Raw genomic sequence first — 22,909 nt, 5'->3', positions numbered from 1 at the left:
TAAAATCCTAAGTGGTCTCATGCTGCAGTTTGCTTTCTCATTTGACATTATATCTAAAGCTGACATGGATACTAGCTACATCGCTCATTTCTGCTATATACTCTACCTGCAGATATGTGCCAATATTTTATTTATGCAGCCCTCTACTGATGGACATTTATCGTTCCAATTTTTCACTATTGTATGTCTTCCCGTAATACATATCTTTCTATATAGATCTATTGGAACAAAAGCTAGTGTTTCTTGGGGGTAGACCAGGTATTTTCCATTTTAACAAATACTTCCAAAATGCCTTCAAGGTCGCTGACTGCATCAGCAGTGACCCAGTGAGCAATTCCCCTAATCTTTACTGACACTTAATCTTGTCAGAATTTAGGCATTTTGCCAATTCCAGCAGGTGAAAAATAGTTCTTCTTTTAATTTGCATTTTTTGGTGATTATCAGCATCCTTCTCTCAATCACTGTTTTTATCTACCAGAAAATGATGCTTACTATAATTAAATATTCTTCGATCAATTAGAATTACTTTTAATCATTAATACACCATCTTGTCAGCTATAATTCATCCTTCTGTTTCTTTTAGCTAGGTTTACTTATAAGTAAATGGAAGCATACTCTTCATTTCTTTTATTAAATTGTTAAGGATTTATCCCCAAATTATTTTTAATAATCTTATATACAAAATGTAACACTCTTGGGAGTATAATAACAGATCACAGTCTTTTCTATGTGCCACCCTTGATTTAACAGTTAGCAAATTTAGTAAATAAGCTAAATTTAAAATTATACCATAAATATTAGACTGAAATGAAAAGTCCTGCAAAGAAATGTCAAGATAGACTGACTATTCCTGATATTCCTTTAGTAACATTATTCTTTAAAATATCCTAGCCCTTAGGCTTAATCAATGACTGTCAGGTGAGAAGATGATAAACATACTGCATGAATCCTGATTCTTAAGAGTAAGTCTATAATTATCAAGGACTAGAATAGCTCTGCTCTCTTAAGGTAAACCTAGGAATCAAAAATCATATTTGACTGAGAAGAGAGGACAGAACCACATAGGAAAAATGTCACCCATCCACTGTCTGCTTATATTCTGTTATCTGATAAAGGTGACACATTTGGAAGTCCTAATGATTCAATGCTCCTAATTATTAAAGGTTTTATCTTATGAATGACTACGACCCCAGAACTTCATACAATGAGTTAGTATGCTCTTATTCTGCTTATACCCTGTGATTTTAGAATAAATTTTGGAAAGCAGTCAGAAAAGATCACTTTCAACAGCATTCAGGAGACGCACGATTTTGAAATGAGGGCTTTGCAAAAGTACATTATTAAGCAGCTATTTAAACAGTCTATGGACTTACTGGTCAGCTACGTCTAGCTTGTTCTGTCCTTTGTGAAATGATAGTGGAAGACAGGGGGAGGAGGAACCCAACATCTGAAAGTTTAAATAATTGCAAAGGATGTAATTTCTCGTGTACTGTAAATATCAACATTTAACCTTTTGTTGTTGTTATTACCTGAATTTCCTTATAAAACATCGGTTCTTGTTTTATGGACACAGTATCTTCTTTTATCTCTGAGGAATCTGATAGGCTTTTGGTGGGGGGGTTATTTGTTTACTCCTAGTTCTTTTCCCTCCTCTTTGGTCTCTCTCATTAGCATAGAGACTTTCCCTCTGATGTCCAGTCATCAAGAGATAATTCATCTCTCCCTAGACTAAATCAGAGACTAAAAACCTGTCTGAAAGCTTTGAGCATATAGATGGGCTTCTTGTTTTTGAATTCCCATGTACTCCCATCTAGGTGGAACCCCTGATAGCACTCCATTGTGACTCTCCTCTTGGCTGGTAAGATTCCTCAGAGAATTCCAATTCCCGCCTAAGGGGAAGGTTCAGCTGCTAGCATTCTGGGAACCAAATGAAAAGAGACTGCTGGGGAGCTCCACTGTCCAGTAAGCAGGCACTCAATCCCCGACCCAACTCCTCTTCCCCCTGTGTCCCCAGTTCAGATATTTGCTTTTCCCCTCTCCAGAGAACACATTTCCAGTCTACTGCCAGAGTAGGAATGGGGTAGCCACCAAATGGCACAGAGCAGGAGACAGGATTTAGAGAAACATTTCAGACAAACTTTTCATTTGTGTACTCTTCCTCCTCCGGAGATACCTCGCACTGCCAATTCCGTGATCCTTGAGGATTCTGTGGTACAAATCAGGTTGGTTTTCATTCCCCCATTGCCAACTAATAATTTAGCTTTTTTTGGTTGTACTATATCCATTATCACTTCTCCATCTACTTTCTACATCTACTTTCTAGCTTTTAAAATGTTATTCCTATTGTTTTCTTCCTCTCTGTGATATGTTCATGCTTTAAAAAATTTTCATTATTATAGTTACATTGGTGTTTCAAGAGAGCAAAAATCTGTCACCTTAACCTGAAAACCATAGAGCCATTTTAATTAGAGGATTTTCAATCTGCCAAAGCCTTCAGAAACTAAAGATGTGTTGGTAACTTTAACTAGTTGCACATATTGTCCTATAAAGAACAGAAAAGAAAAAAAGGAACTGTATCTTCTTTGGCTAATTTTAAACTGGTAATAACAAATATATCTGTTAAAAGGCTTAAATTTTATAATTAATACTTTTTCAGCTATTAAAAGACAGGATAAACTGATATGAGCTACATTAATAGCTAGATATATTCATAGTAAGAGTTACTTAAAAATGTAAGCAAAGTATTTTCAGAGTAAATAAGTAAGACTGTAAAGGTTATAGATCCTATAGATCCCAAAATGCAAAACAACGGGACAACACTGCCTCATCCCCACACTACAGAACTATCTGATCTGACAGTGTTCTTCTCTACTGGCACTGCCCTGTCCCATCACCATTTCTAAAACAGTTTTAAGACTATTCTCCGCTGCCTCTGTGTATAATAGCAAAAGCCTTTTCCCCTGTTATTTTTCTATTACTTCTTTGACTATTTTTCTTTCCTTGACATTTCTCAGTTTTGATATGAGAAGAATTTCGTTTCTCTCTCTTCTGGAAGGTAAACCTAACAATAATATATAGTTGTGTGTAATCATTCTTTCATTTTTTTTAGTTTTGGTAATGATATGTACTTATCATAGGCCAGGCCTTGTTCTAGGCGTTAGAGACAAAACAATGAGCAGAACAAGACCCTTGCTCTCAAACCGCTTGTAATCTAGTGGGGACGACAGACAACAAGCAAATATGTCATATGGAGTTGGGTGTTAAAAAACAAAAACTAGGATGGGCTATAGTGTGACAGAGTGGGGTAGGAACATGTTAGTTATATAAGGTGATAGGAGGAGGCTTCCTTTAAAAGGCAGTATTTGAATAGACACACAAGGGAGAAACTCTATGATTATTTGTGACATAAGTACTATTCCAGAAAGAAAAAACAAGTACAAAGGCCCTGAGGAAAGATAAACCAGGCCTGCTGAAGAAACAGTAAAGAGACTGGTGGGTTGTGAGCAGAACAAGCTTTGTTTCTCTCTAATGTATACTATTCTGGCCAAGGTTTACTCTTCACAAGATTTTAATATAACCTTTCAGATTTAAACAGATTCAGATTCTAACTTATATGAAAGGTGGGACTGTTTTAAGTCTACTGGATAAGTGGAAATGTTATTGAATGAGGTAATAATGTGCTGCAAGAAGGATTCTGGCTGAACACAGACTTGTAAACAATCTAAATTATAGATATAGATTGCCTAGTTTTGAGACAGAGAGGGTAGGACAGTGGAAAGACTTAAGAGCTAGATCTGGTTTTGTCTTGGTTCTACACTTATTTGCAATAAATGATCCTGAGTCAGAGTTCTGGGTATTAGTACATATACATACTTTTACCTTTTTATTCTAATTTTATAATGTAAAAGTAGTATGATGGTTATGGGGAAAGAATAAAGGTTTAGGAGTCAAAAATTCTGAGTTAAACACCTTTCCTTCTGCTTATTAAATGTGTAGCCTTAGACAACTCACTTAGAAGCCTCAGTTTCCCTTATCTGTGAATAGAAAATATAAGTATCTACTTCATAACATTACAAAGATTAAATAACATAATAATCCATGCATGTGAAAGCCATTTATATATTATAAAATGTTAAATTAATTTAAGATACATGCATATTTTAAACTACCCATAGAGCTTACAAATTTACATTTTACTCATTTAAAATTTTTCATTTCAGTGCTTGCAAAATTTATTTAATTTTATCTTTTGAATTTACCTTTATTTACCAAATTATTTATTTGTATTTGCATGCAAAATTACCTTTATTTACCAAATTATTTATTTGTATTTGCATGCAAAATTTATCCTTCATAGTCTGTTTCCTGTTTTGGCCTATGATAAATTTTATAAAGTAACTTTTGTATCTTTTAAATTACATAGCAAAATACATTGGCATGAAAAAGTCAACTTGAAAACCTCAAAAAGGATCAGAATGCAGATTTTCATTTTACTTTACTTTCACTTTACTTCATGCAGATGATCTTTTGCAACAGATAATATGGGCACATGGAGAAAATAACTTAAAAGGATAACTAACAATCATTTTATATACTTCAAAAACTTAATTTTTTAGTGGCTTTTTTTTTGGCCTATTTTTGTCCTTTAAACCTTTGTTGCCTAGTTAAACTGTGGCATGCTAAACATAAATGTGCATATTTGCACATCAAATATTTGATATATGTTTTGAAGACTATACTAGAGAGACTATTTTATTTCTTAATATCATATTGCTAGCCATTAGTTAAAAGAGTCCACACGTTGTAGGACAATAATTGAAAAATGCAATTCAAAAGAATAATAGCTAAAACCTTTAAAATGTTCTGAATGGTCTTCAAAAGTAATTTACAAGAGATTTAACAGAATGGAACTTACTCCATGCCCTGTGCAGTCTGCCGTGCAATATCTATAAGTTTGATCATCTCGAATTTGGTCTCAATGATGTGGAGATGATGATATAAGCTGGAGCCCTCACACCACTGGGTAACAATAGCCAGTTGTGGCTTTGTTGAATAACCCATGAAGAGTAGGATATTCACATGTCGAGTTTTCCTGTAAAAAAAAATGTGACAGTAAATAGTAAAAAAAAGTTGATAAACTTTAACAAATCTTTAAATAGAGGGCCAAAGCAGTCTACTTATCAGTAAGAAGTCATCAGAAAAAGGTATTTTTTGAAAAGGCAACAAAATAATAAATTTAGGTAAGACTTTAGGAATTGTCTAGACTAACATCCTATCATTTTCATAAATATCTTTTTTAATATACCTCACAGACGGACAACCAGAGGTTGCTTAAATATCTTCAATTACGGTAAGCTCATCACTGAGACCATAGCCTGTTCCCTGTTACCACTATTCTTTTTTCTTTTTTAAAAAGTGGTTTTATTATTAAAATTTTTTTTGGTTGAGGAAAAATCATTTTCCTACAACTTTTGCCACTGGCTTCCCTGTTCTGCTTTCTGGAATAAAAGAGTAAGTATATACCCTCTTGAACATAACAGCCTCCTATGGACCCAAATATTCTCAGTTCTGTTGACTATTTTCTCCCTAAGTTATAGTTTCAGAATTCCTCCCCCACCCCCATACCACCAAAGTTGTCCTTGCCTGGACATACTCTAGTTTATTAATGTTCCTCAAGTTCCAGGGCTTGATACAATTTCTAAATGTCTTCTGATAAGCTAAGTTTTTGAGAGTATTATTTCCACTTTGGAAATATTAGAAGTATTACTTCTCATGATCAGAATATTATATTTCCATTAATTCACTCTATGATCACCTACCACTTAAAAGAGTATGGTTAAAGACAAAATATACTCAGACAAACTCTGTCTTCTCCATTTTGAGTAAATCTGTAAAGCTACCAGTGGCTATCACTGGAAAACACATGTTGATGCAGACAACTTCTCTGGAAAATGTGATTCACACAAGCTCACCTGAGTACTCCTACTTCATTTTTGAAGGCCTGTAACTGCTGAGGTGTGGGTGCTGTCACATTCAACATTTTCACTGCCACATCACCTAAAAGGTAATTGCCATTCCAAATGTCATTCCAATTTTTTAAATTTAAAAATATAAAAAACCCTAGGGTAGTTTCACTAATTATCATTGCCTTAAATTCATACCATTATAAAATGCAAATCAATTATACTTTAACTTCCTAAACTGTATTAATTTTCTGAGGAAAAAAAGTAAACTGACAATAATAGTCTTATACTAGTATTTCAAAATATCAATCCAAAAAAACAGCCAATCTCATTTTCCCCTTGGAAATTTAGTCTAACCAATTAAATACCCAAGATATTTTCCTGATTATTTAACAAAATTAGATGCATTCACTAACTGAATGTTAAAACTGCAGATGACAAGCCCAATGGAACTTGGCTGAAATAGAAAACTGCATACTTCTTTACCAGAGTAGTTAACCTTTTTTAAAAATCCACGGATCATTTATTGCATTTGCTAGGAAAATTATTAAAATTAAAAAAAATTTTAGGTGAAACAAGTAGAACTCTTACACATCGCCAAAGGGTGTGTAAATTGGTACAACCACTTCAAACACTGTTGGCAGTATCTACTACTGGCCCCACAATTCTTTCCCAGGTATATACCAACCAACAAGGACACATATGTTCACCAAACATGTACTAAGAATATTCATAGCAGTAGCATTCATGATAGCCCCGAACTGGAAACTATTCAAATGCTTATCACACAGTACACAGGAAGAGAAATCATGTTATAGTCACCAATGAACACTATGTAGAGAATGGATAACCCGTAACTACATACAATAATATAGATGAATCTTATGAACAATACTGAGTGAAAAGGGCCAGACAAGAAGGCCAGACAACATTACTTCTGTTTAGGTCAAATATCCATAGGGGTCGGGGACATGAAGAAGACTTCTAGAGTGCTGGTAATACTCTGTTTATTGAACAGTTGTGTTGGCTTGTGAGATTTTAGCTACTTGTACACTTAAGTGCACTTTTTTACATGCTATGTTGTATTTCAATATAATTAAACTAATTTATTGTTTTCCTGATTATCAAATAAAGTACTCATAGCAAAAAAACTCAAACTTAAAATTCAAAAACTGAACATTCTGAAAGCATAAAGAAAAAAATTAAAATCTTCCATAATCATGTCAGAATAATCAATGGTCAGAAATGACCACTGTTAACACATTGATGTATATCCTACTAGACTTTTATATGCATGCACTGTGAATATTTATAAATAAAAGATAACCTGGAAAGATATGCACTAAAATATCGATGGTTATTTAAAACATTATGTCATTTATTTCTATGCAGCACCATAATATGGGATACTATACATGTTGCTTTATAAAATATACTGCGGACTCCTTTCCATATCAATAAATATAGGTCTACCACTCCACTTTAATGTCTATATAATCATATATGGAGGTTATCAATTTATTTATCTAACCCTCTATTAACGAGCACTTGTTTATTTTCATTTTTCATTAATATTAAATCTCTAATGAATATACTTGCACACACATCTATTTGTTCCTGTTCAATTACTTCCTCATTGTAAAGTTCTACAAGTGGAATTACTGGCTCTATATACATATTGCCAAATTATCCTCCAGAAAAATTGTAGCAATTTATTTTCCCACCAGCAGCATTATAATCACAACTCTAAATTATGATAAATTAAAACAAAAATCTTTGTCCATTTGAGCGGCAAATAATGATTTCCATTTTTTGAATTTGCAATTCCTTGATAACTAGTGAGGCTGAACATATTTTATGTTTACTGGCCATTTCTTCCTTTGGTAAGTACTCTTTCAATATGTTTACTTGGGGTTTATAATACAAATAAAACTACCAGGAGAAAGACTTATAAAAAAAAAACATTGGGGGGGATTAGCTCACCTGGAGGATCATCATCTTTAAAAACTATTACCATAGTATAATGATAGGACTTCTGGCTGTTGTGAATCCAATTCCTATTTCCCATAATTTTTGTTATAAACCTTTGGAAGACTCTTGCATCTGATCAAAAATAGCTTAATGATGCAAACAGCGAATACTCTCTTTGATTTTTTTTTTATATAAGTTGTTTAACACATCTTACTATTATAATTTGTGACAAGGTCACTTTATTGCATACATACCATGCCACTTTCCCTTGTAGACTGTCCCAAATGACCCGGATCCAATTCTTTGTCCCACCGTGATCTGCCCATCAGGAATCTCCCAATCGTCACTTGAATCCCGTCTACCAAGTGTTTTCTTGATAAAAATAGTGCAAAAGTCAAGCCAAAGCAAACAAAAAAGGAAAATCTTGTTTTACACTAAGCACATTCCCCTATGCCTGAAAGGGATGTAAGTTAGGAAGGGAAAAAAATCTAAGAGGGGAAAAAATCCAAAGAATAATGGAGAAGTATGATTCTTACAATACAGAACTTAAGTTTAAGACTTAAGTCAGTATTAGGATGCAAATAATTTCTTAAAAAATAATTATTTACCAGGTATGAGCAGAAATGTATATTATTAAAACCAATAAAATAAAACAGCTTCTTATCATTTGGAAGACTACTAGGGGCAAGATAAGTACTATATACATTTGTGATTAGTTTTGGCTCCAAAGGCCAAAAATTTAAGCTAACATACTATGTAAATGTTGATAATCTAATTACTCTCTCCCAATCAGTGCTAAATTTCCTCATATATCTTATCTAACCCAGTCTCTCAAATAAATGTATCAACATAAATAATCACTTTGGTATGATCCACCTATCCAACATTCACTATTAATGTACCATCACTAAAGTGATTAGCTTTTAATTTATTTTGCAGCAGAAGTTAGTTTTTCAATAGAGAAGAACGTCCCTTGGTAGATATTTGAATTTCAGACCAGCTCCTTAGAACATATATGTCTAATCATGCCTCCTAAAATACTACTTTCTCTCTTTTCATAGTTTAGAAGCAGAACACTATTTTTACTCTTTCAAAACTGCATTTTACTTAATAATATTAGAGTTGAGAGCAAAAATCAGTGTTGTGGGAATATGCTTTAGGCCAAAAACGATCAGCTCTTAAATTCATTTGACTATGGGAATTCTGTGTCATATATGGACATATCATATGTCACCATATATCATATATCTAAAAGGCAAATTACCTTTGGCTATGACTTCTAAGAAGGAATAACTTAGAGGAAAAAGATGCCATATACCCTCACCATTCGATTTCTGTCTTCTGAGGATGAAGATGATTTCCTTTCTCGCTGAGGTCCTGGAGATTTCTGTAATGCTTTCACATTAGTGAGTGAGCCAGGTAATGAGGCAGGGGGTGTGGCAGACAAACCTGTGGTAGATCCTAAGTTAGTGAAAGGAAAAATATACCTATTAAAGGAGGATCAAGCATGTTAGTTTACTGGGGGCGGAGGGTGGAGGGAGATTTAGATTTATTTTAAAAATGTTCAAATATAGATCATTTGGAAAGGACAGGTAAATAAGGGGCCTCATTGGGTGGTCATATTACAAATATATCAATATTTTATCAATACCAAATATATAAATTATAAAACTGTAATTTCTTTTAGTTTTCTGGTCAATTTAATGACCTTTAAAACATCTGATTACAAATATAGACTTTGCTTATTGGTGCAAAGTCTAGGAGAAAAACAATCTTTCTAAAATGAGAGATAAACTAAAAAGTATTCCCAAGCTTTTGTTTCTCTGATTAAAAAAACAAAAAGCAAAATTAACTTAAAAGCCAATAAAAAAAATAAACTTTTAATTAGTTACTTTAACAGCCAATTGATACAAAAAAAGATGGAAATTCCCCAAATGGAAACATAGTCTAATAACTGCCTTAATGTTGGCATTACCTAGCTGTTTCATATTAGCCACTAAAGTAAAAAAAAAATCCTACACTACACACTATACTATTTAAGAGTGATACAGTTTCACTGGTTCCTGGAGGCATATTCTGCTAAACAAAGATAACTTCTACCTGCATAACAAAGTTAATGTTAACAAAGCCAAGCAGGTTTCTCAAGACTTTCTGAAAAGTCTTTGCCTTTATAAGCAAGAGTAAAATGCTATGGCCTCTCAGCCAAGTTACTACAACGGAAATATTTTATCACATTCTTTGAAAGTGGGCTCAGCTGGCAGGGTTGTGCACCTTTCTAATGGATACTTTTCCAAATGCTGACTGAGCTAAAATCCTAATTCATGTACAGACCTGGTTCAGAGGGGTTTAGGGCAATGACTCCTCTTGGGTTCTGTGTATAGCTAAGCAGGACAGAGATGTCAGGTAATATTTGCATATATAGAACAAAAAAGACTAAGAGAATTTTTTTTTTAAGTAGACAACTATTCTCTAGTTAAAAAGTCACTATCTTTCAAAGAACATGGATCAGGATACTCATGGCAACATTTAAATGTTAAAACTGTATAGAAATTTAATCATTACTACATAACATATGTCATCATGTGGAATTTCCATATCTTATACACAATTTTCCACAAGAAAATGGTATCTGGAATATCTGTTACTAGAGCACAATTCATATTCTGCCTTCCACTAATAATTTTCAGTATTATAAAGCCTTAACTGCTTACCCAATGCTTCACATTCTGATCTACTCAGTGCTGTATTGTATTATTTACTTTAATCACACTACTCAGTACTCTGTGACTTCTAGCCCATTTCATGGATTTTCTGAGGAAGACTTGGGCTGAGAGAGCAAAAATCTGAAACACCACCACTACATTCAGAATAAGTAACAGACACTAACTAGCAAAAGCCAGTAAATATAATTCTTTTAAAATATCTTTATTTATATCTATAGCAAGACAACCGTCTAAATTTTGACTTAAATTTTAAAAAATCAGTCTAACCACTAATTAAAGTATGTCAAGATAAAATGGGAGAGTGAAATTACACTGCTTTTTACTCATGATGGCATAAGTGAAAGGATCAATCCTAAAATTTCTTAAGCATGGTAAAAATATCCCAAATATATTACAGATCTTCTTTAAAGTTCCCTACCTTTGATATAAAATACACACATCCTCTTTTTCCAAAAAAAACCCCCCATATTACAGAAAATAAAGCCAAAAATCTAGTAAAAACTCTTAATAGGAATTTCCATTTAAAAAAAAAACAACAAAGAAAGATAACAAATATTAATAGTCATCAAGGTTATCATCTAAATGGATTAAAATAAAAGAAATTCAACTTGCAAAGAGCCCCCTCCCTACATTATTTACTACCGCCCACTGAGTTTAAGAAGTTATTAAGATCAAAAACTAAGTAACATAACAAAAAACAAGATGGAAATCTCAGCTCAGAATTTTCTTGCTTTTACAAATTTATGACAGACAGCATACAGGAAGCTGTGGTAGTGAGTATGTGTGAGAAGCACATTCAGCATTCCAGCCAGGCCAAGCAGAAATTCAGTACTGAAAACTTTCACACTTACAAACACACACTGTGAGGGTGAGGCACAAACAGTATCTGTAGTTTATATTTAGTTTGCTTTGGGTGAAAACAAGAAAGAAGAGCCCAACTACCTCTGAACACTGGGCCAGGCTCAAAATCAAACACTATTTCACTGGGGACAGAATGTAGGAGGGGACTGGGAGTCCGGGATTGGTATTTCCGAAGACAGCGCATCAGCTGGTTCAAAGGGGCTGTTAGAAGAGAAAGAGAGGGGCAGGCAAACACAGGAAGACAGACACACAGAAGAAATGAAAGAAGTCATGGGGAATAAATAAGATGAGTTGAAGCCTGCTTCATAAAATAATTCTGGATGTTTAAAAAAATCTGCTTATTATCATAAAATCCCAATAATTTTTTGAAAAGTGACTCATAAAAAGGACAAGAAATGCCATTTGATTTTTCGGTACTAAGCAGGCAGTTTTTATGACTAAGTTAATTCTGATGCTAACGTGATGACAACATTTAAATGCTGGATGTACTGGGCAAAATTATCAAAAGCCACAGCTATTAAGACATACAAAAGTCAGACTGGCAGCAACATTAATTGGTGGGTTTATGGAATAACAAACAGGAAAAAAAGACTATGTGCTTTAGTAACTACTAAGTCTAGAGTATATAATATAGTGTTATTATTTTGGTAGGTTCATGGGAATACAGAAACATAACAAAACATGGTTTAGACAATGCTTATTCAGTATAAAATATCTTTGAATCTAGGCTTCAGGTCACAGTGAAGAGACCAACTCTAAACAAGATAAGCAAATCATGCAGGACTTCCTTATTAAATAGGAGACAGCTGAAGAGGTAAGCATAAAGGATCACTTGGAAGAAAACTTCAAGATAGTTTCAAATACCATCTCTTAGAAACATTATATAGGGGTGAATTCTTATTTTAAAAGTATTTTCTAAAATAATGTTTTGTTATGCCCCCAATTTTCACTGGGTACTAGAGTATCTGATGAAAATTCTTTAAGAAATCTCAATTCAATTTATTTCCTTATTTTATTTCCTGGACTAGTAAAAGGGCAACTAGACTTATCCATTAGGGGTCTATGCTATACAACATATATTCCAAAGCCTTCTAGAAAGCTGAAGGGAAGTGGTTGATAATATCTTACAAACTGATAGCTTGTGGCAGGCAATCCCAGGTATTCTCCCCAAGAATGATTTAACAAAGTCAAGTTTTAACTGACTGAAAGCTCAATCTTTAACTATTAGTGGAGGCTCCCAAAGGAAATTTAGCATCTTCAGTTTTGTAGATGGTTAAGAATAAAGTGGCAAGGATCACTCCTTGATAACAACATTTAAAAACTGTAGATAGTACATTTAAGACTCCCTTTTATGCCCTCTCTTTTTCTCTGGTTATGGATCAGTTAAAATTTTATCAGAGATAAATGATAATAAATACTAAAAAAAAAGCAAAAATTTTTGGTTTTTCTCTACACATTTTTCTCTGTGTCTGTGTTTCATGAAAGAAGCAAATATAAAGGAGACAAGCAGCAAAGCAATTGCACTTTTCCCTGCGTTCTTTTTTTAAATTGAGATCACTACTTACCTCCATCACTACGAAACCCTTGGTCTCTAATCAAGTCCTACAAATAAACAGTAATGTATATTTATTCAAAGCATATGGTAAGAAAGTAATAACAACATTTTGTTTTCCACCAAGCATTAACAGAAAGGTTAACGTGAAAATAATATGTGGGCTATAAATTATATCACAAAACAAAGAATATGGAATTAGCTAGTGAACATGATAAAATAAAAAATTTAAAGCACTTGCCAACCTAATCTTAGACTGAAGGGATTATTAGTCCTGATCAAATGCTGAAAGCCATTTAAGGCCATTCAAAACCAATGGCTGCATCAGTTCTTAAAAAAAAAAAAAATTCTACTGGCACATATTAAGAGCCATAAATGTTCATACCCTTTGATCTTGTAATTCTACTTCTGGGAATTTTTCCTAAGGAAATAATTCAGAAGAAAAAACGTAATGCACAAAGACGTTTAGTGCAACACTGTCCATCATACTAAAAAATCAGTAATAATTATTTCCCTACTATAGGCATATAGACATACTGGTTAAACAAATTATGATGTATCAATTTAGTAAGTATTATGCAGCTACTATAATAATTATGAAGCTCAAATCATGAAACATGTTTACAGTATAATTTAAAATTAAATGTACACTGATACAATCATAAAAACATAGATGTGTAAGGACACACTAGAAGTGAAAAAAATAAAAATGGCTCAAATAGGGTTTTGCTAAAAATTTGTCTTTACTATTAAAATATAGCTTTTCAAAATAGACAATGTGGGGTGGGGCAGCGGAGGAGGAGTCTACTGGCAATGCAATGCAATTTGGATCCTAACAGACAGAACTTAGTTTACCCAATATAACTTAAATATGAAGGATTGAATGGCTCCAAATGTCTCAACAGGCTCAAAGGCACTTTGCAAATAGGCAGCTTTTTACTCAAACAAAGAGTAAATTCTTTACAGATGTATTTCTGTCATGTTCAATGTATGACATACAGTCTTTAACATTTTCTACAGGATAAGCAACAAATACTCTTATCTGCAAATACAGTACTAAATATTCAGGGCTGTGTGACTATCAATAAATATAATATCCTGGTGGTCTCACTAACTTTGTGTTCTTAAGAGCATATTATAAATTAACCGGAAGAAAGATACACACACATGAAAACTGACTCAAGTATGTTAATTACTCCTAAATCTGTATCTCTATTCAAGGTCCTTGTTTCAGTTGCTATTGGACTTCTAAACCAGTAAAAGTTCTCCAGACATCTTAAAGTTAGTATGTCTAAAATAAAAATTACCATTTTCATTTCTATAAACCTGTTCTTTCTCATTTGGTATTTCCTATTTTATTGAATGGAATAAATACTATCTGTTCACCTACGACAGAGAAATCTAGGCATTATCTTCTACCTCTGTTCTTTTTCCTTCTTTCCCCTACTGCTACACAGAACAGTGGTTAAGTATAAGAAAGGCAGGCCAGATTCTCCTCCATTTCAATCATTTATCAACTGTGTGATCTGGGTAAGTTTCTTAATCTCTCTAAATCTAATTTTCTTAATAAAATAAGGACAATAATAGTACTTAACTCATGAGTGTTTATGCGGACAGAATGAGAAAATTTATGTAAAGTACTTAGTATAGTACCTAGCACATAGTAAGCATTCATTAATAGTAGCCATTTTCAGTATCAATCCTAACAATTTTGCCTATCAAATCTCTAACTCAAAAGATTTTTCTAAAATACAGAGCTGATCACTTTTTCTCCCATTCAAAGTTTATTAGCTCCCCTGCTACCAACTATGATAGAGACCTCAGTGTGCACTCTCCTTACTTAGTTTCATCTTCTACCATTTCCCATCCATTTCCTGAACCCTAATCTCCTATAATATCAACTGTTAATTACATCCCACATAAAGGTACTTTCATACTTATGCACATACCATTTCCTTAACAAATGATTTTCCTTCTTAAAACTCCCACCTGGTGTACTTAATAAACACCTACTTATTCATATTCATCTTCTACACACTTTGACTTAAATGTGCCCCTTCTCTTTTAAATATTACTAGATCCAACCATTACAGTTTATCTCTCCCTTCTATAAACTATACTATATATTTTTGTATTTATTTATATGTCTGATTCATCCATTAGATTGTGACCTTCTTGAGGGCAAAGACTGTGCTAATTAATTCATCTTAATTTCCTGTTCTGACATAGTGCCTATCCGAGTAAACATTAAATCTGATTTACTGGAATAATAAATAATAATGACTAAAATTTAATGAAGTGATTGAAACCAAATGAAATGCTAAAAGGTTTGTATTTTATCTTATAATCAATGAGAAGTAAATGAAAGTTTTAGAGCAAAGGAATAGATGATGACAGAGGTGTTGTAAAAAAAATTATTCTGACAGGAGTAAGAAAGAATGAAAATGGATAGAAGAAAATCAGTGGCATGAAATCTGTTTTAGAGACCAATGTAATAAGTAGTTCAAGTGAAGAAATATGGCCAAAATGGTGGCAGTAATAACAAATTTGAGATGCATATCAAAAGGAAAGGTGATACCTTATGCCAGTTAGGTTATGGGGAGGATGAAAAAGCAAGATATAAAGATGACACTTCAAACGTTCAAGGCTAAGAGAATAGGAGAACAATAGTAACACTAAGACATAAAGAGAAAAAATCTAAAAAAATGTTAGTTTTGAAAGTAAGTATGAAAGTTACAATTTTGAAAATACTGACAATAGATCTAGCCTAGAAATAAGATTTGATTTCTTATTTCACAATCTCCTTATTCCCATATTTCCCTTTCCTACTTTTTTTTTTCTTTTGTATTCAGGTCTAGCTAGATAGAAGACCTCATTAGTTGAGAAAAACTGGTATTAGGAGGTTACTTTAAATGTAAAATAAGAGGAATAAAATAAGAGGAAAAAACTTTCATAGTAACAAGTGGAAAGAAAGTATGATTTGGGAATGTATCCTGAAAAATGAAATTAAGATTTATAAAAAGTTTATTTTCTCTTATATTCAAAAAAATTTTAAGTTATATCTTCAACAATATGATAATTCTTAAATTAACACAGAAAGAATCAAGTTTTTATTGGTTATAATACCAAACTTACAATAGCACAAACTGAAATTCTTAATTCCATAGTCAATTTTTATATCACAATCAGTCATTTTTATAAAAATTTTAAAGGACTTCATTAATTCCTTCAAAGGCTTCCATCAATCCTTTAATATTTAAATCATTTTCATTTGAAGAGCCTAATATATTGTCATCTTTATAGGTTTTCTTTTACTGTTAGCTGAACTAATTTAATTCTGCCGTATCCTTATTTCTCAATGGCTTTATAAGATTTGAGTAGTTCTCCAAAGTCACTATTCATTGTCTTCCTAAAATCCTTAAAATCTTTTTTTTAAAATCAGTCTGGCAATCAGTGTTTTCATTGAAATCTTGGGTACTGATGGAAAGGGGCTGGAATGTAAGCTGTTATTAAATTGGGAAGGATGTTAGAGTAGGGACTAATATTAAAGTAGTCTGTTAATTAGTGAGTATTTTCCTGTTAGGACAATTTTTGCCTCTTTACTCAACCTTATGAGGAGGACTCACATAAGGAATGCCTGTAAAATGAGAACAACCTTAGTCCTCTAAGAGACAAGTGACCACTTCAGTAACTTCTGTATCTTATTTACAGGGGTAAACAGTTTCAAATTCCTTTTTAAATGTAATTACTTTCCAAGGCAAACAAACCGGATGGATTTTCTGTTTTGCTACTTATTACAGACAGAGATAAAAGATAACTCACACTTTTTTATTCTGAAGTACAAACTCTGGGAAAAGTGACACCTAAGTCCAAGATCAAGATCCCACCTCATCACAGCTCAGATAGCAAAGGCTCTTTATCGTCTTCAGTAACTCAGTTACCAGGATGATGCAGCTAAATGAACCAGTCCTTTGGGATTGATCCTGTGTATTTCATCTTTCTTCGCATCTCCTTCTTCTCTTTTGTCTATATCAGGGACTGTCAAAATACAGTGGGCTGGCCACCTGTTTTACTAAAGTTTTACTGAAATAAAGCCACACCTATTTAATTAAAATGTATTATTTATGACTTTTCACATTACAGCAGAGTTAAACAGTTGTCATTAGAGATCATAAGACCCACAAGCCTAGAAAACTTACTATGCGGTGTGGCCCTTTAAGAAAGAGTCTGTTGACCCTTGGTCTATATTATGGGAAATTTCCTCTGCTTTATCTTCTAACCCTTTCACTGATACAAATATTTTTCAGTGACCTATTATGTTAGGTGCTAACTAGCACCTAACATAATTCCTATGTTAGGGAACTATATTAGGGATGGTTTCTGCTGTCTAGAAGTTAATATCTAATTGCAGAAGTGACACTAATATACGTAAGTCAACTTACAGTGTGTAAGATAAACTGGGAAAGTAAAAAAATTCAAGAGTGACCAGCCAGAAGGAGGCTAAAATAACTGAAGTGAGATTACAATATATAATAATGACCAGAGAAGATGCATTTAAAAAAATGATTAAAACTCAGTGATAAACTTTACATAAAAGAATATACCAAAATTCAAGATGTGTACAGAAATGGAATATAACAATATACTCAAGAAAGTAAAGAAGGTTAAAGGTAGATTTGCATGTTAAGTATATAAAGTAATGATTAGTCATTAAGGGTTATTCAAAGTTGATCTTTTAAAATTTAGGTAAAGATTTCAAATTGATCTAAATAGGAAACTTGCAAGTGTATTCTTTAACATAAAATGGTCAAGTGGATTACCTGTTAAATAAATGAAGTTATTAAGACTTTTACAGAGATGGTGTCATAGAAAAAAAAATGAGAATAACTCAGTGATTTGGAACCAGTTGAGTATTTAATGCCATTAGCGAAGATGACAAGGCTTTTCTAATCTGTATTTCATTAAAAGTCTATCACTCATAATAACTGTGGTAAATCAAAGATGATACATTTCTGATCTATATTATAAGTGTAGCAGAAAAATTAAAAAATACACTTGAATTTTTTTAGTTCAACAATGCTGGATACTTACATCAATATTGACGGGTTCTATTGTGTTTATATGCACATTTGGAGCAGACGAGGACCGGTCTCGTTGCCCAAACTGATTTCGATGATCTTCATCTGCTGGTCGGAAAGGCTGTGGAATTGGAATGGATTTTGAAGGAGACGGACTGGTGAGAATTGGGGGCCTGGAAAAATTAAGTGATTGAAACATAAGATTCAGAGCAACTTTACAGAGATAACAGCACGGAAAATTGGATGATACAAAGATTTTCCTGCTTTCATATTCTCAAAAAAAACTTTAAAATAAAGCATTAAAAATCTAGCAGTAATGGCTTTTAAAATTACTACTTTAAATAACTATTCTAGGCTTGTACCTAATACTGACAAAGCTGCTTTGCTCAAGCAGACCCTCCAGGGAGTATCAATGATAAGAACACTGATTTTTATCCAGAAAACTCCAGAGAAATCCACAAATGGCTAGAAATTACCTGTGGTTAATCAGCGGAAGGAACTCTTGTCCTTTAAGGTTATATAAAAATGTTCTAGGTAGGGACTGACTGAATAATGTCTGCCATTTTTTTCCTACCCTTGTCATTTCTTGATAGTTGAAGTTACTAAAATGAAATTTTTATGCAAAGTATTAGGAAATTATAAATATTTAAAAAATAATACATGCATATTTAAGGACCTGAAAGTTGTGCTTTACACAAAAGTTGAATTAAAATCCTGAACAATAATGGCAAAAGATCATTTCCAAATAGATGATCCTGACAGTGTCTCTCTCATTTTGAAATTTTTACCATGCCCAATAACTGATACAAGAGACACAGGGGAATAATACATTAACCATTAAAGGACGTATCTGTAAAAACAGCTTTTGATGAAACTATCAAAACAGGGGACAGAGCGACCTATTCTGGTACTGTAGATAAATAACAAAGTCTATGATCTCTCACTGTCCCCAGAATGAATGTGGCACTCATGGAGTACATTATAAAGTTTTGAGACCTAGACTGTAAACATCTGTGAGGAGTCTCTGCCCCTCAGAAGGAATATCCAAGAGAGATGAAAAGTGAGTATCACTTGATAGATGAGGTTTGACTGTCCCAGTGAGCTCCATTAGGACCAATGAATGACTCAGTGCTAACAGCCTCTCTTCAGAGACTGGCTATCATTCCACTCCACCATATGCAAATTCTGTAACTAATCAGTATTATTTAATGGTTAAAAAGACAGCCAGAAGGACAATGTAGAGGGGATAAAAAGACATTTTTATGAGGGGAGAGGGTTTAGAGAGGAATGGGAAGAAAATATAGCAGAAGAGGACTAAAGGTTGAAGAAGCCAAAGAAGCCAAAAAGTGACAAAAAGCTTTGCAATAAAATATGTTAACAGAATCTGAACCATACCAGCTAATAAATTTTACTTCTTTGCAACACACTATTAAGTGTAGGGAAAACAAATCTGACTTTATCTGTTCATATTAACTAAATGAATCTACTAAGAATTGAAATAAAAATAATAAAATATTATGTACTTTAAAAAATTGGTATCAGCCCAAAGAGAATTACAGGTAAGACTGATGGAACTAACCTTTAGGAAAATTAGCATGCCCCACTGGTCTTTTTATTCTGATTATTAAGAAACCTTGAGTTTGTGACAGAGCTGTCTTTATTTTTGCTTTAGACAATCACCATACACCTTTTGCTAAGGGGTTTTGGGAGCAGGTAAAAGAATGTAAAAATGACAATATTAACATTAGCTTTTTAAATAGTTTTGAAAAGTGCACTTTTAAAAACTACTTAGAGGCTGATTTAAAGTTTCAATGCAACAACATACTACTACTTTAAGTTAGGACTTAAAAGTAGGAAAAGCCTAAATTAACTACAACTGTATAGGGTAGTCTAATTAATATAAATGATCTGGTATAGGGAGAGCAAGCCATTCTTGAAACTTACTGAATTAAGATTATGAAGGCAACATGTAATACATAACAAATCAGAAATAAGTATGTGAAGTCTTTAACTAGGAAAACACAAAAACCTGGATTTAATCTAATAAATTTTATTATCAAATCTAAAGGAAATGGATATATTAGAAAGTGAGGAAATCTGCCTATTACATAAAAATCAGAAAGGATATATTTGGCAGTTGGCATTGGTCCACAAAGTCAATTTATCTAACCGTGAGGGCAAATATAGTACCATTTTGGAAAACACTTCAAGTTATTATAGCCTAATGTCATTAAACATCTGAATTATGTAATTCAAAAACAATCTTTGGATTATAATTTGGTTTCTCATAAATATCTTCCAAAGCAGAGGAAGTACTGATCCATCCAACACAAGAAGTCTGATCTATACAGGCAGGTACTTCTCACTGACATGAAGTACCTGGCATTCTGATTTAGTCTTTTCTGATTTTGATTACTGTAAACAAGTGTATTTCTAACTCTCATCATTTCTAGGAATTGGTCAAAATTGAGTTTCCATAGTGGGACATCTTAACTTGGACCTAGGCAAGTTATACCTTGTGAAGTATGTTGGCAGTCAGCAAACTGGCTCTCTACCTACCTTGTTGCAAACCTCCTTAAAGCAGTAGTAAATTAGAAATAGAAAGAATTTCACCTCTAACACCCTTCAGCAAATTACCAGTTAGTTTAGATTTCATTTTTAATCTAGAATATTAAAAGTTTTGAAGCAGTGTGACTACCTCTGTTTCAGCGATACACACATTTTAAAACACTGACTTTTCATAAATTTATATATTCCATAGCATTTGTAAAAAGTAGAAAAGGTGGTATCTTTAACTCTTTATTCAAAACTGGGCAACGTATCATTCTCCACATCATTACTATATGTGATATGTCTTGGTTACATCCATTATTATATGTGACATGTCATATATGTGTACATATATATCATGAAACAATGATAATAATTAATAGTCCTGGTATCAGTTATAATTGTTATCAGAACTATTAATAAAATGCAAAGGAGTATCAATAAAGAACAGGACTGGCTTCTACCTTTTCACAGACATGCATAGATACTTGTGATACAAAAGCATCCAGAAAACAAAAGTTTGAACATCCTTCTTATCATTTACTCAAGACCAGAATGTACTTCAGTTCAGTTATGAATAAAATACTCATGGCATAGGCAAATAGTTTCTTAATTTTAAGACAGCATTCCTTCACTGGAAGGCAAATGTCCTAAATCATTACCATTATGAACCTTCAGAGAGGCCAAACTGATTTCATTATGGTGATCTGTAACTGCTCACAGAACTAGGACCTGCCATTAGAGAGGCCTCGTGGTCTATTAGAACCTGTCAGAGGTAAATGTGATAGCCAAAAGATTAATGAAAAATCAAAATGAACAATGACAACACTTTGATTTGATCTTCTAGGAAATATACAGATGCATATAACTAATGACAAGAGACAGCAGGAATGGAATGACTCCACCAGAGTGAACAATTCTCACAGCCTGATGAAAGAACACAGTGGTAGCATTTTGAGTGTTCCAAAATAGATAAATCTACTCCTTAATGCAAAAGTCTTTTGCTAAATTTTCTAGCCTTTGAGACCTTTAGAAAGGTTGACGTGGTAAAAATTACAGATCTATTGGGAGGTTCAACTTATTGTTTTATCTAGAAGAAACAGCATTATCTTGTGAATAGTGGAAAGAAGTAGGGTTGAAATTGACAATAAATATTCCTGGTTTTAACTAATTATCTCTGGGATATTCTAGAACAGAATGCCATGTGGGGGCTTTTTTTTTTTTTAACCAGTTACAGAGATAGCATAATTTAAGGGGCCTCAAATCTAACAGGGAAACAGTTAAGCAGATCTGTGTAAGAAATGCTCCAAAACAAACTAGTATCTACTAAATTCACCATCTTTCCTACTCCACTATGAAGCCTGAATATATGATGCCTTTGCATCACCTTTAAAGTCAACTCTCTCTTTATCCTCCAAAACTGATTAATAATACTAGTTTTTTCCTTTTACACTTATGAACATCCATCCCTTCTCCATGTTGCTACCACTTCAGTTCAAGTCTTCACACTGCCTCTCACTGTCTTCACTATCAACAGCACTCTAGATATCTCTCAATCTATCTGAATATCACTACTAGGGAGTCTTTCTTTAAAACCATTTTCACCAGGTTAGTCCCATGCTCAAAAACCCATAATTCTTTTTTCCCCTTTTATGCAAAATTTAAATTTCAGCGTGAATCCAAGACTCTCGATAATGTGATATTTCTAGACTTAGATTACTGTTTCTTCACTGTCTCCCAAACCTACCATCCCCATTTCCCTTACTTATGCTGTCTTTATCCTTCCCTTTCTCCTTTCCATCTCCAATCACTGTGCTTTTATTCTCTGGGTTTATTCAGATGCTTGAATTCTTAAAGGTCCAGTTTAAATCCCACTTTCTTGATTACATATTGACTACTCTCACTATTCTCTTCTTCTCCTGTAAACACGGTAATACTTATGCCCTTATCACACAGTTTAAAGTAATTTGTGATAAACTGTAGATTATAATTATATACTATTTTAAAATTATCTTGTATGTTAATGCTACTTTTGTAAATAGAAATCATATGCTTCTATATCTGATATTACCTAATAAAGTGATGAGCAGAAGGCAGGAACTCTAAAAAAGTAAGTTACCTGAAAAGAGTTCTTAATGTAACAATATAAATGTTGGAAAGATTTATAATTAAATAAAAGTTCCAAAAGAAATCAGCTCAAATAGCATGTCA

The 22,909-nt window shown here is 33.1% G+C and overlaps 1 protein-coding gene and 1 long non-coding RNA gene across 6 annotated transcripts in view; one reads left to right on the top strand and one right to left on the bottom strand.

Annotated features, from left to right (window-relative positions):
• The window catches only part of BRAF (B-Raf proto-oncogene, serine/threonine kinase), a 142,735-nt gene that overhangs the window by 31,339 nt on the left and 88,487 nt on the right, over positions 1-22,909 (bottom strand). For both annotated transcript variants that reach the window (XM_015244245.3, XM_072964326.1), the window contains exons 8-13: positions 18,162-18,321; positions 13,084-13,120; positions 9,259-9,395; positions 8,189-8,306; positions 5,973-6,057; positions 4,916-5,092 (exon numbers count right to left, since the gene is read on the bottom strand). In XM_015244245.3, coding sequence (XP_015099731.1) covers positions 4,916-5,092; positions 5,973-6,057; positions 8,189-8,306; positions 9,259-9,395; positions 13,084-13,120; positions 18,162-18,321 — 714 coding nt within the window. The remainder of the gene's footprint in view (positions 1-4,915; positions 5,093-5,972; positions 6,058-8,188; positions 8,307-9,258; positions 9,396-13,083; positions 13,121-18,161; positions 18,322-22,909) is intronic.
• On the top strand, positions 1,877-22,892 carry LOC140697297 (uncharacterized). Of its 4 annotated transcripts, XR_012074192.1 has the most exons (6): positions 1,877-1,962; positions 2,043-2,222; positions 12,246-12,332; positions 18,209-18,306; positions 19,102-19,208; positions 21,546-22,892. It is a non-coding gene; the product is annotated as an uncharacterized lncRNA (long non-coding RNA). The 4 variants fall into 4 exon arrangements; XR_012074193.1 differs by lacking the exons at positions 19,102-19,208; positions 21,546-22,892 and having other exon boundaries at positions 18,140-18,458; XR_012074191.1 differs by lacking the exons at positions 19,102-19,208; positions 21,546-22,892 and having other exon boundaries at positions 1,878-1,962; positions 2,170-2,222; positions 18,209-18,458.

This window comes from Vicugna pacos, chromosome 7 (assembly GCF_048564905.1).
Source record: "Vicugna pacos chromosome 7, VicPac4, whole genome shotgun sequence".
Taxonomy (NCBI): Eukaryota; Metazoa; Chordata; class Mammalia; order Artiodactyla; family Camelidae; genus Vicugna; species Vicugna pacos.
This window is presented reverse-complemented; position numbering and strand designations above follow the sequence as displayed.